The 13,421-nt window shown below is 37.2% G+C and overlaps 1 protein-coding gene across 9 annotated transcripts in view; it reads left to right on the top strand.

Annotated features, from left to right (window-relative positions):
* Nucleotides 1–13,421, top strand: part of Plekhh2 (pleckstrin homology, MyTH4 and FERM domain containing H2) — a 117,996-nt gene that overhangs the window by 61,472 nt on the left and 43,103 nt on the right. For 8 of the 9 annotated variants that reach the window (XR_204982.4, XM_021253804.2, XM_004839361.4 and 5 more), the window contains 2 exons: nt 1,254–1,412; nt 11,773–11,853. Coding sequence is in view for 8 of the 9 variants with exons in the window: in XM_021253804.2 (XP_021109463.1) it covers nt 1,254–1,412; nt 11,773–11,853 (240 nt within the window). In the remaining variant the exon portion in view is untranslated. The remainder of the gene's footprint in view (nt 1–1,253; nt 1,413–11,772; nt 11,854–13,421) is intronic. The other variant, XM_004839363.4, reaches the window with a different exon arrangement.

The following is a 13,421-nucleotide window of genomic DNA, read 5'->3' as shown; positions in this document are numbered from 1 at the left end:
AACTATACTTTAAGGTAAGCTTATGTTCAATAACTTATACTTTCTTTACTTTTTCTTTCTTTATGTCTTTCTTTCCCCATATTTAATCTTCTAGGTATTTTCAGTTCTCAAAATCTCTACATATTTTAGGGAAGAATTATCTGATAAATGAATCCCAAATAAGATAGTAATAGAATGTACTGTCAGATTCAGGAGTGTTTGTATTTTTTTATCCTTGAACCTCAGGTGCTATAACACCCAAGTGGGAAAGCTACTGGTGAGTAGCAGGGCCATCCTGCCAAATCACACCAGAGAGGTAGCCATTGGCCATTTGATGCACACAGCAGCCCTATCTTGCCCAAAACCTGTTAAATTAAAATAAGACTGTGGATATAGTATGGTATGTGTAATTTAAATTCAAATACTTTATTTCTGAAATGTTTTCAATAACTTGTATTTTCTTATCTTGCTCCTTTGGAGGGTGAAAGACACCACTTTTCAGAAAGGTACATTATCAGTGTTTCCAGTGAACTAAGAAATCCTCAAAGATTTAGAAGGGTGAATCAAGGAAAGCTTTGTCTTGGAGCACTGCTGTCAAGAATCATTTCTAAGGTTCTCAAATATTTGGAAAATTTGTAATGTGGTCAATTTGAGACTGAAAAATTGAGTTTATAATATCTGATCATTTGTTAGTTCCAAGAATAATTTCTCTCCTTGTACTTGTGTGTAGGATCTTCTCATTTTGCTTATATTAGAGATCTATCTATCTATCTTTTTTTTTTTTGGAAACAGGGACTGAACTTGGGATCTTGCGCTTGTGAGTCAGGTGGCAGAACCACTGAGCTAAATCCCCGGCTCCTATCTATCTATCTTTTGGTATAGATATAGATATATATCACTCCTTTTTGGTTGCTAAAATTATACTATACTATTATACTATTAAAGCCTTGTCATTCTGCTCCTCATCTCAACCAGGAACCCTGTAGCACATTTAAAGGAGAAAATGAAAACATGATGAGTAAAGATATAAAGTCATGACCCTCAAACTTAATATATAAAAAGTATTAAACCAAAGTAAAAAAATTATTTTGACAAAAATTGAATTATAATTTTCAGAAAGTAGTTAAAGTATTCTAAATTATTATGAGTCATTTACTTAATTTAGGATTTAAGGCTTATGGTGTTTGCTCTCCTGTTAAGCATTGATGTTTGAGGAATGCAGAAGAAAATGTTAATCCTAAATCATTACATTTGCCTTTCTTATCCCTTTCTAGCTGACTACTGAAAAGCACACATACTATCTGACTGCAGATTCTCCCAATATATTGGAAGAATGGATTAAAGTGTTGCAGAATGTTCTTCGCGTACAAGCTGCTAACCCACTTTTCCTGCAGCCTGAGGGCAAACCAACAGTGAAAGGATTGCTTACTAAGGTAGGAAACTGTGTGCACAGCAGTGTCCGAGGCAACTGCATGAATTAGACCCTGGATCCTAATAAATGGGTGCCAGAGAGTGTATGTATTACATAATCTTACTGTTTTGGGATGTGGAAGAGTGTTTTAAATATGATGCCCAAGATAAAAGCCATGAAGATGAAAAATGACAAATTTAACCACAATATATAAAAATGTAAATGCTCTACTGAAAATTCTCAGGCCAGACTTTTAAAAGACAGATGAAAAATTTGGAAAACATGCTTAAAAACTGTGAGGTATAGATAATAACCTTAATATTCAACAAGTTTTTGCTGATTTGTAAGTAAAAAATTTTTACCAAAGGAAGGGAAAGAACAAAGGAGACAGTGAGAGAAAAGTAGAGATAAGAAATGTGAATAATGCATAGCATCAGGAAAAGAATTTTCCTATTACCAGTATTTTTTTTGAAGTACAAATTGAAGTAATGGGCATCATTTTTTAAAATCTTGTGAAAGAAAAGATTTTTTTAAAAATTATGAAACCCAGTATTGAGATACATTAAGAAATATGCTATGAGACTATTGCTCTAGAAGACAGCTATGCAGTGTCTTGGCCTGTGTATTAACTTGGTAAATATTACTGGATGAACAAATATTTTGAAAATATATTATTTGATCCAACAGTCTCAGTTCAAGAAGTTTATCTTTAGAAAATGGTCTTAATTTACAAAAGATTTAAATATAAATATGCCCATTATAGCATGTTTTCTTTTTCCTATTTTTAATAATGAGATGTAATGAACTTACTGTGAAATAAATAATTTTGAAAATATTTACTGTCACTCTATTAAGATATAGAACATTTTTATTACACAGCATCGTTTGTAATGAAGAAAAAATTGGGATCAACTTAAAGCAGGGTAGGGGACAGCTTAAATATTTATACAATCATATAATACTTTCCACCCTTTTAAATATTAAAAGAATACTTAATGCTAGAGAAATTTGCTATGATGTATTTGTTAGGTGAGGAGTACACTATTACATTATTATCTCACTTTTCTTACATGTATCTATAAAAAAAGTCTGTATGGGAAATATATTGGTTATGTCTATGAGATTTTATTATATAATTTCTTAACTGTTTTCTAACTTTTTTATAAATAATAAATATTGACTTATAGTTATTATTTTTCAAACATTTATTAAAATAAACACCATTTTTTTCTTTTACAAAAGATTGTTAGTTCCAAATTTGTTGAGTTATTAAAACTATTAATTGCTATGAAATTAAAAATGATTCTCCATATCAGACTCATGGTAGAAGATCTCATGCAGTATAAAAAACACTAATAAACCTCTGGTCCAGACACCAAGTTAATGTGATTATTAAAGTCACCTAAGTGGTCTGGCAAATGTACAATAAGGTGACATCTCTTGTTCGTTATAAATCACTGTGAATTACTAGAATAAAGCAAAGTTCCTCTATAGGGAAGATTACAGGATAGGATGAAAATTGTAAAGGACAGGGTCACTTAATACTATTTAAAAATTTTTTAAAAGTCTTACTGGTTACTTTGGGGAAATATGTGTGTACACTCATCATTCCTGTGCTTTGGCCATAAAAGAAATGAAAAATTTAGAGGTAAAGGAGCTCTGCTATAATTCAACTTACACTTAAAAATAATGTGAGAATATCGATGGATGCTCCTCAGTGGTATTTAGAAAGACTGGCCAACTATAGTGCAAGCGAGAAAGAATTCACCAATGCATTCAATAAAAAGATGTACTATGTCTTCTCCAAAATATTAAATTACTATGAAAATATTTTCTCAATTACTAACGGGTCTGGCAACTCCCTAGTATTACGCAAATATATTTTCTGATGAACACAATGCTACTTTATTTATTTATTTATTTATTTATTTTTATTAAATTCTTTTATTGGTACATTGTAGGTATGCAACACAATTACATTTCTCATTGGGAACTTATACCTTTACATAATGCATCTTGGTTCTTATTTTTTCCCCATTCCTAGCCCTCCCTTCACCCCCTCCACCCTTCCCTATTTACAAAGACTTTATTTCCATTTTTTCCATTTCTCATCATTTTTCCTTTCCCTTCTTTCCTTTCCCCTGCCCCTCCCACTACCCCTACCCCTTTGGACCTTTTCTTCCTATTTTACATTATCGATTATTCATTCTAATCATTGGTACATTTTAGGTATACAATATAATGACATTCATCATTGGAAATTTGCACCTTTACATAGTCTCTCTTGGTTCTTATTTTTCACCCTTGCCCAGCCCTCCTTTCAACCCCTCCATTCCTCCCTATTTACAAAGATTTTGTTCCTATTTTTCCATTTTCTCATATTAATTCCATTCCCTTCTATCCTTTCCCCTAGCTCTCCCACTTCCTTCCCCTTTGCCCCTTTTCTTCCTATTTCACATTACCTATTATACATTTTAGTCTTTATTTGCACTTTCAGTTTCTCACACCAGAGAAACTGTTAGGTATTTATACATGTGTGTCCTATTTATTTCACTTAAGAGTATTGCCTCAATGTGCATCCACTTAGCTATAAATGTCTCTAATTTCTCATTTTTTATGGCTGAGTAGTACTCCATTTTATAAAAAACCACATTTTCTTTATCCAGTCTCCAGTTGATGGGCATTTGGGCTGTTTCCAAGTTTTAGCTATCACAAACTGTGCTGCTATGAACATGGATGCACATATATCACTGTGGTATGATTCTTTTAATTCTTTGGGGAAGATCCCCAGCAGTGGAATAGCGGGGTCAAATGGGACTTCCAGTCCTAGTTCTTTGAGGTGTCTCCATACTGATTTCCACAGTGGTTGCACCAGTCTACACTCCCACCAGCAGTGGAGCAGGGTTCCTCTTTCCCTGCAGCCCTGCCAGCATTTGTTATTGGTTGATTTCATAATAGCAGCCATTCTTTCTGGAGTGAAGTGGAATCTCAGCGTTGTTTTCATTTGCATCTCCCGAATGACCAGTGATGTTGAACATTTTTTCATGTATTTATTTGCTATTTCTACTTCTTCGTCTGAGAAATGTCTGTTCATTTCAGATGCCCATTTTTGGATTGGGTCTTTAAATTTGGGAAGTCTGATTTTTTTAAGTTCTTTATAGATTCAAGATAGTAGACCTTTATCTGAGGAAAAGCAGGAGAAGATTTTTTCCCACATTGTGGGTTGTCTTTTCACACTGCTGGTGGTTTCTCTTGCTGTGCAGAAGCTTTTTAATAAGAAGAGATCCCACTTGTTGATTGTTTGTGCTAGTTCACGGGCAACTGAGGTTTTGTTCATAAAATCTTTTCCTACACCAATGTCTTCAAGGGTTCTACCTAACCTCTGTTCCAACTGGTTCAGAGTTTCTATTTTAATATTTAGATCTTTAATCCATTTTGATTTTAGTTTAGTGCATGGTGAGAGATACAGGTCTAGTTTTAATCTTTGGCAAGTTGAAGCCCAATTTTTCCAGCACCATTTATTAAAGAGGCTATCTTTCCTTCAGTGAGGGTGTTTGGCTCCTTTATCGAAGATGAGATGGCTGAGTGTGTCTGGTGTTGTTTCTGCATCTTCTAATCTGTTCCACTGGTTCTCAGGTCTGTTTCTTTGCCAGTACCATGGTGTTTTTATCACAGTAGCTTTGTAATATAGTTGCAGGTTGGGGATTGTGATACCCCCTACCATGTCTCTGTTACCTAGAATTGCTTTTGCTATTCTGGGTCTCTTGTTCCAAATGAATTTTTGGATTGTTTTCTCAAGGTCCATGAAGTATGCTGCTGGGATCTCAATTGGAATTGCATTAAATCTATATATCAGTTTTGGAAGTATGGCCATTTTCACTATATTAATCCTTCCTACCCAGGAACAGGGGATGTCTGTCCCTTTTCTGATATCATCTTCAATCTCTCTTTTCAGAGCGCTGTAGTTTTCAGAGAAGAGGTCTTTGATTTCTTTCGTTAGGTTGATTCCTAGGTATTTCAGTTTTTTGGATGCTATTGTGAAAGGAATTGTTGGCCGTATTTCTGTCTCAGTGAGTCTGTCATTTGTGTAGAGGAAAGTTATTTATTTTTGTGTTGACCTTGTAACCAGCTACTTGACTGAATTTGGTTATTAAGTCTAGAAGACTTTTGGTGGAGTTCTTGGGGTCTTCTATATAGAGTATCAGGTCATCTGCAAATAATGACAATTTGACTTCTTCATTTCCTATCTTTATTCCTTTTATTTCTTTCTCTTGTCTAATTGCTGTGGCTAATGTTTCCAGAACTATAGACAATGCTACTTTAATAAACCAAACTTGTAATTCATAGTAATAAGCTTTTCTCTTATTTCCAGAACCTTATACATCAAACTCTAGGTTTAATAAGATCTCAAGACTAAGAGTTTGTCAGTTCTCCCACCACTAGTTGTTTGTTTATTTGCTTGTTTCTTTTCTTTTCTTTTTTTTTTTTTTGGTACTGGGGATCGAACTCGGGTCCTTGCACTTGTGCAGCAGGTGGCGAAACCACTGAGCTAAATCCCAGGCCCTACTTGCTTGTTTCTTTATCAGCATGACATTGTTGGTTTTGCTCTCATTATGCTTCTGCACATCTCTGCTTCCCATCCCACGTTGGATTTTAAATGAGTTCAAATTGATGTGATCATCAGATGACTACACTATTAGGATTTACAGACAGCATGCTTATTAGATTTCCTTTCTATAGTTTGTGAAAGCTTGTTCATTCCCATATTTTCACCCTTGGCACCTTATAAAAGAAAGATTTCCCTCAGTTATTGTAAGTAACTTGCTCTGAAACCACATTCAGGCTACAGTTTGAGATACTGTAGGACAGGTTTGAATACTTGGGAGAGGAGAAAGATTTTTCAACTTGTCACAGTGTTGTTATTAAGTACAGAAATATACAGAGAAATTTTAAGAACTTGATTAATATTATTCTAGTTATTTCCTCTTGCAACTTTTATTTTAATGCATAGGAAGAACATTTTCAATATACAAATTCATTTCTTTAAAAATCCAAAAAAATTTATCATACAGTTACCACCTGTAGCATAATGTGCTGGGAAATATCAAAATGAATAGGCCACTGCCTCATTCCTCAGATGGCTTCATAACCTACTGGAAAAGTATAAGCCTATTTATAATGATGTATGAAAAGTGCAATTATTGAGATGTATCATGAGGTTACACAGAAACAATTTAAGCAGTTGGATCTGCAGTGACTTCTCAGAGATTTGCTTGTGCTGAGTCTTTAAGAAGGATCAGAAGTTAGTTATAGCAAATGGCATGGAAGGGACGGTACCACAGGCTGGGAGACAGCATGAATAAGATAATAATCCAGAAGCAGTGCCACCTACACTAGCAGCAAGTCCTTTGGAGAAAAAAGCTGGGGTGGCCCAGAGGTAGAGACCTATTTTTGTCTTGTTAGGTACTTGGTCTTCATTGTGGAGGCTACATAGAACTCTCCCTAGGGGCTTTGGCATATTTGTATTAACAGGGTACACGGCTGACAGGAAGATGAATTTGTGGGAGGTAAGATGAGAACTCTTAACAACCTAAGGGGTGGTGTCTATAAGAAGATAAAGCTCTGAACTGGTCATGGGAAAAGAAGAGAGAGGATTAATTTAAATAATGGTTGGAAGAAAATCTTTAGTTTCATTGAATTTGGGGTTGGAAAGTAGAAGAGTGAAAGATAGTGCCAGATAAGAGAGAGAAGCAGTTTAGGAAGGTGGAAGGTTTACTTTGGGACCCATGAGAACTTGTAAGAACATCTTTGTTAAGAAGCCCCACAGGTGGTGAAACCCTGGTCTACATCAGAGGGAAGAGCTAGATTTGAGAGAAGGATTTGGTGACTCAGAAGCATTTATGTGGCAGTTGATACTATAAAATGAGAGAAATCACCGAGAAAAATGTGTAGCATATGCAAAGAAAGGGGTTGTGAAAGGAACACTTGAGTTTCTGAAATTTAAGGGCCTATACAGGAGCTTTATGAAGCACCCTGAGAGTAACACCACAGAGTCCAGGGAGCAGAATGTTTGGGCTGGAGGGGGTGGCTGTGGTGTCATATGTGGAGTGCTCAGGGAACACTGCCATGGCAGAGGTGAGGTGGGAGATGAGCAGGCGCAGTATTTGAATCTGGAGGACTGTTTCCTCTTTCCAGCACATTACAAAGCACCAAGCTGGAGGGAAGATGGGTTCGGGACAGGCATTTTTAGGATGGGAAGACATGTGCCTTGAATTTACAAACTGAGGGGAAGAAATCAGGAGATAGGAGAGGCGGGAGACGAAGAACGAGGTCCAGAAGAAGCGAGTAAGTGGGCCTGGTGGGGAAGTATCATGGCAAGGATGGACTGGAAGAAAGGTGAGGAAGCATGTGGATGGATGTCTAACTTGTGAGGCATAGGGCGATGTCACATCTGTGGTCCTGTTTCTTGATGACGCTTACTCCATAAGACAAGGCCTTTTACTGAGAATGTTGTAAGGACTGAGAATAATCATTAAGGATAGTAAGATGTACCCAAGCACAAATAGGATTAGTAAGTGTTACTGTGGGCTCATTTGACTTTAATGACTTGAATTCATATTGATTATTTTTCTCTGGTATCTTCAGATGCCTAGAAATAGGAGTAGAAATTTACATTCTGCTGATACGAGCAGTGGTTTATTTTTTCCCTAACATTTTACTACACAAATTATCAAATATGAAAAAAAGTAGAAGAATATTATAGTGAACACTCATGTTCCCACCACTTACATGCCACTCTTTTTACTTGCTTCATCACTGTCTTAGTCATTTGCTTGTTGCTGGGACAAAATACCAAAACCTACAGTTTAAAGGAGAAGAGGTTTATTTTGACTCATGGTTTTTAGAGGATTCAGTCCATAGTTGGCTGGCTCCAAGGCAGAAGGGCATGGTGGAAGGGACTGGCAGAGGAAAGCTGCTCAGGTCATCGCAGCCAGGAAGCAGAAAAAGAAGGGAGGCACCAAGGAGGGAGATCTACCCTTCCAGGTCACACCCCAGTGACCTAACCTTTAACCAGGCCGTATCACCTAACAGCAAGTCAGCTATGAACTCATCAGTGGACTAATCCACTAATCAATACAACTGCCACATGATCCATTCACCCTCCAAACACGTGAGGCTTTTGGGGGACACCCCAGATCTAAACCATAACAACCAGGTATCTATCAAGATGATGATTTGAAATCAGTGCTTAATTATGGGAATTTTCGAATGTATGAAAGTAAAAGAAATAATACATTAATCATCCATTTTCAACAATATTATTTCATAAATTCCCCAGTAGCCTTTTCCAGGGAAATGGAGATAAAGTTTTGTGGAATGGAGTTGTTAGAAGCATAGGAATGCAATTTAATTATGGGTGTTGCAGCAAGAATTATTTTCTGATCAAACATGGAATCTTAGGTTGGTGGAGAAAGAAGAGGCCAGGAAGGAACTGAGAGATTTGAATAAAGCAGAAGGATCTGAGGTCTTACAACTGTGGAGAAAGTAAAAACAGCAATGGTGCAAGGAGTAGAGGAGGTGAGAAGAGGCTGTGACTGGGGAGTAGGATGTAAATTGCTGGGTGGAACACTTCCCAGGGGGGCATGTGTGTGGAAGAACTAGGGTGTGGCCGAGGAGGTGGGTGACAAAAATGGAGGGATAGCAAGGGTTATTGGATGTGAAGAGAGCAAGGATGTAGACAGTGTGGCAAGGAGGCCAGGACAGGGGCTTGGGAGCCAGGCTGGCTGGGCACACATTCTAGCTTTGCCACTCAGCAGCTGTGTGACCATGAGAAAGTTACATATGGACTCTGGGTCTTAGTGTCCTCATCTGTAAACTGTGGATAATAATAGTGTCCAGCTCCCAAGGTGTTGAGAGGATTAAATGAGGATTAACCATATAAAGTGCATTCAAACAATACCTGGCACATCATAAACATTCAAAAAATGCTAGTTCAAAAAAAAAACGTTAGCTCTTCTATCATGAGAGTTTCACCTAAATATTGAAGTCAGCAAGGCTGGTGGCAGGATTTGTGGTGGCAAATGCTACAGTGATGAGACTAGATACAGGGAAGACAGAAGATCCCAGAAGCTTATGTTTTCTGGGCTGACAAAGGCTCATTGAAGTATGATATGCTGTCTTTAAAAATAGAACTGATAGGAAGTACTTATATTATGGATGCAGGGTAAAAAATTTATTCTTTCAATTAATTCGTTCTCTAAAGCCTTGATATTACCGTTTAGTCTTCATAAGGATTCTTCTAGTAAAATGTTTTGTGCTACAAACATATGAAGTTAGACATAGATTCCTTCATTTTTACTTCTCCAAAGGTAGCCATTGTTGTATGTTAAAGATAAGTTGTTTCAGAAATATAGTGGCTATAGGCAGAGACATTATCCTCCAATTTTAGACTTCTTTCTAGAGTTAAGGAAAGAAAAAACAAAACAAACTGCCTAAGAATATTTTAAAAGTACCCAGATATTTGTCTGTAAATATGTTTCCAAATTTAATTAAGCTGAAACATGTCCTGCCAAATGAAATGTTTTTTTGCTTTTGCTCAAGCAGCTTTCTGACTCCCTCAAACTGTTAGTGGCAGAGTTTGTTTAAACCAGAGCTACCAAAGCTCGAAGGCTGGTTTGGGTTTGGGAGTTTAAAAGAAAACATGTGTTTTACTTCTTCTCCTTATGAAGAAGGGAGCATTTATTATGTAAATCCTGTTATAGTTTATGTAGATCATTGCACTTGGCCATCACACCAACCCAGTGAGGTCTACAATAATCTCATATTGTTATGACAGTGAAAGTTGTTGTGACAAACTAAGTGGTTAAGATTGTTGCCTGAGGAAGTCCATCCAGTATAGATGGTAGAACTCTAATTTAAGCCTTGGTCCATTAGACCTCGAGTCCTCGTCTTTTCTGCTGATGACTTGCCTTCTATAAAATTTACTGTGGCAATAATTTGTATTCTTCTCAATGTATTACTACAGTTACTACTCAGTTAAATCACTATTCATTTAAATGTAGGTCATCACGGGCTGAAGGACCTGCAAAATCTGCCTGGTTCCTCACCCTCCTTCATTCCCTTACTCAAGGTCAGCGAAACCCTCTCAACCACCAAATTTCAAATTGTAACACTCTCTCTTCCTCCCCCTTGCTCTTTATCTCCTCCTCGGCTTCATTTTTCTCCATGATTCACACTACCTTGGGCAAGTGTGACAACAGAATTGGGGGGTGACTAGTGTCTCAGCTGACTAATGGGCCTGTCCAGTCCAAACCCTTCTTACACTACAGGAGTGTCTAACCTTGAGGCAGATTTGGGAGGGCTGGGTTGGCAGGACTGCTGCTGGGAAGTGGGGTTACAAGGCAATCTCAGCCAGGCACACTACATTCTAGGTCTGGGGTGATGGGGTTTTATCTCAGTATTACTTGTTGTTAGGAATGGGGTTCTTTGTGCTTCCCTAGGATGGATGATATAGCCTCCACTCTTTGGTAAAGATCTTCAGTGCCTATGCCTGGGCAGGACAAGGGCCTGGCACTCACAGAACTCACAGAAAGCATCTTCACAAGCCACCAAGTGATAATACTCAGTTTAAATTTTGATAAAATGTCTTCCACAAAAATGTGTATAAATAGAAATTCTTTGTGTTCTTGATGAAGTTGTAGCGCATAATGCTGATTTAACTGTCTGTCTTCTTCACAAAGCTGTGAGCTCCTTGCATGAGACTCTGTTTGGTTCATATCTGCTTACCCAGGACTTAAACCAGTCTCTGACTAGTCAAAGTCAAGAGCTAGATTCAAATTCTGCCTGTCACTTAACATAGTGCTAGATATTTGGAAGGTACTTACCATATGGTAACAGCTTTTAGTAGTATTTAATAATTTTGTATGATTACTTTTGGAGAAAGAATCAAATATGTTGAATGAATGAATCTTTTACATTAGGGAAATCATTAGAATTCTTTAGTTTTCGTGGTCTTAATATTAGGATGCTAATCAGGGAGACACAAGTTTATTGGAAATCTAAGAAATATGTAAAGTATGAAATATACTTATCTATGAAATTGGCACCTTTTCTTAAATCCATTTTTGAATCCTCAGCCCTAGGCATAGTACTTAACATATAGTAAACCTTCATTAAATTTTGAATGGTGAGCTCCAAAGCAAACCTGCTGGGCTACTGCTACCAAGGTAAACCTTAAGCAGCATTTGGATAGTCCACTTGGAAAATCACTTATATCTTGGGCAAATTGGATACCTCTAGAACTTCAAATAGAATACATAAGCTATTATTTAAGTTTTCAGAGTTCTGAGCTACATGTGTAATTCATTGAAATATGATTTCAGGTAAAACATGGGTACTCCAAGAGAGTCTGGTGTACACTCATAGGAAAGACGTTATATTATTTTCGTAGTCAAGAAGATAAGGTATGTATGTATTTTGATATGCTGATTAGAGGATTTTGTTTTGTTTGTTAATAGCTTAAACTTTTCCCTTTCACTGTTCTGTTGCTAAGAAAAACTTTAAAGTTTTTGATGAGGATGAACTTTTGGTGTTAAATGTATCACTGCAGTAAACACATACCTATCACCTTCAAGGGTTTTGATTCTTAATTATAAGCCTTAACTTTTCACTAATTCATCTTCTAAGATGAAGAAGAGAAAGCCTTCTTCCACCCCATCCCCACTGTCACTTTCTCATGTTTTCCCATGTTCTCACAGATGAGATGAGATTAGGAGAAAGAAACAGTGAGCTAGGAAAGAGAGGAAACAGAGTCCACTCTTGTCCCAGGCCCTCAAATTCTTGGATATCACTTACCTGTTCATCCATCTGCCTATTTATGTCTTGTTTATTCATTTTTAAACTAGCCTCCTCCCCCAAAGAACTCGAGTTATCATCTTCACTTTCAAAGTAAAAAGATAGGATGTCTGCCAAATGTCAATGGTATGCCCGGTCAGCCTCAGGGCACTCTGTGTCACTGTGGGATCACTAAAACTGTAAAAATGGAACCAGCATGGGCCATGAGTAATGTGAAGAAATAATGATCTCAGCTGCACAGAATGGCAGCCTTTGGCTGATTGGTGTGTTAATGAGAATAAATTTCTTGGTCCAGTGGCCATGTAAATCGATTAGTTTATTCTGTTCCATTTTTACAGACTGCACTTTGGGGTCTAATCAGCTGTGTTTAAAATACTTTCCACTATTCTCAGTATTGCTCATGGGATGGGAGTTAACACAGTATCTCCATTGAAAAGAATGCTTTAGAAGGAATGTGAGAAAATACATATAAATGGTACCTAAATAAGTACAGTGCAATGCTATGTATTCAGCATCATCCTAACTAACATATCAGTCAGGAAAACAGAAGCTACTCTATGTATTCTACCTATAAAAGTCTTTTTAAAAAATTTTTCTTTAATTCATTCTTTATTGGTACATTTTAGGTATACAACATGATAACATTCATCATTGGGAATTTGTACCTTTACATGATATATTTGGTTCTTATTTTTTTTCTCCATTTTCCTGCCCTCCCTTCCACCCCTCCAACCCTCCCTATTTACAAAATCTTTCAGTTTTTTCCTTTAAACCAGGTGTAGTGGTGCACACCTATAATCCGAGCAGTCTGGGAGGCTGAAGCTGGAGGATTGCAAGTTTGACCACAGCCCAGGCAATTTAGAGCCTCAGCAAGACCTTGTCTCAAAATAAAAATTAATTAACTACTTAATTTTTTTTAAAAGGTTGGGAATGTAGCTCAGTGTGAAGGCCCTGAGTTTTGTACCCAGTGCCGCAAAAAGGGGGGATCTTAATATTGAATTAGGGGTATATATAACTTGTAGAAAAGTTACACACTTTAAAAAGTGGAGGGAGTAAAGGGTGGGAACCTCCACTGCAGGTCAGAGAAGTCAGAACTGCAGATGTCAGACCAAAGCCCTGTGGCAGGCAGGTTGGCCTCGAGAGCTCCCTGGGAGGCCTCCAGATCTCATGTCTGCCC

This window comes from Heterocephalus glaber, unplaced genomic scaffold (genome assembly GCF_053883595.1).
Source record: "Heterocephalus glaber isolate CG9 unplaced genomic scaffold, H.glaber_assembly_v1.0 deba00001457, whole genome shotgun sequence".
NCBI classification, from domain to species: domain Eukaryota; kingdom Metazoa; phylum Chordata; class Mammalia; order Rodentia; family Bathyergidae; genus Heterocephalus; species Heterocephalus glaber.
This window is presented reverse-complemented; position numbering and strand designations above follow the sequence as displayed.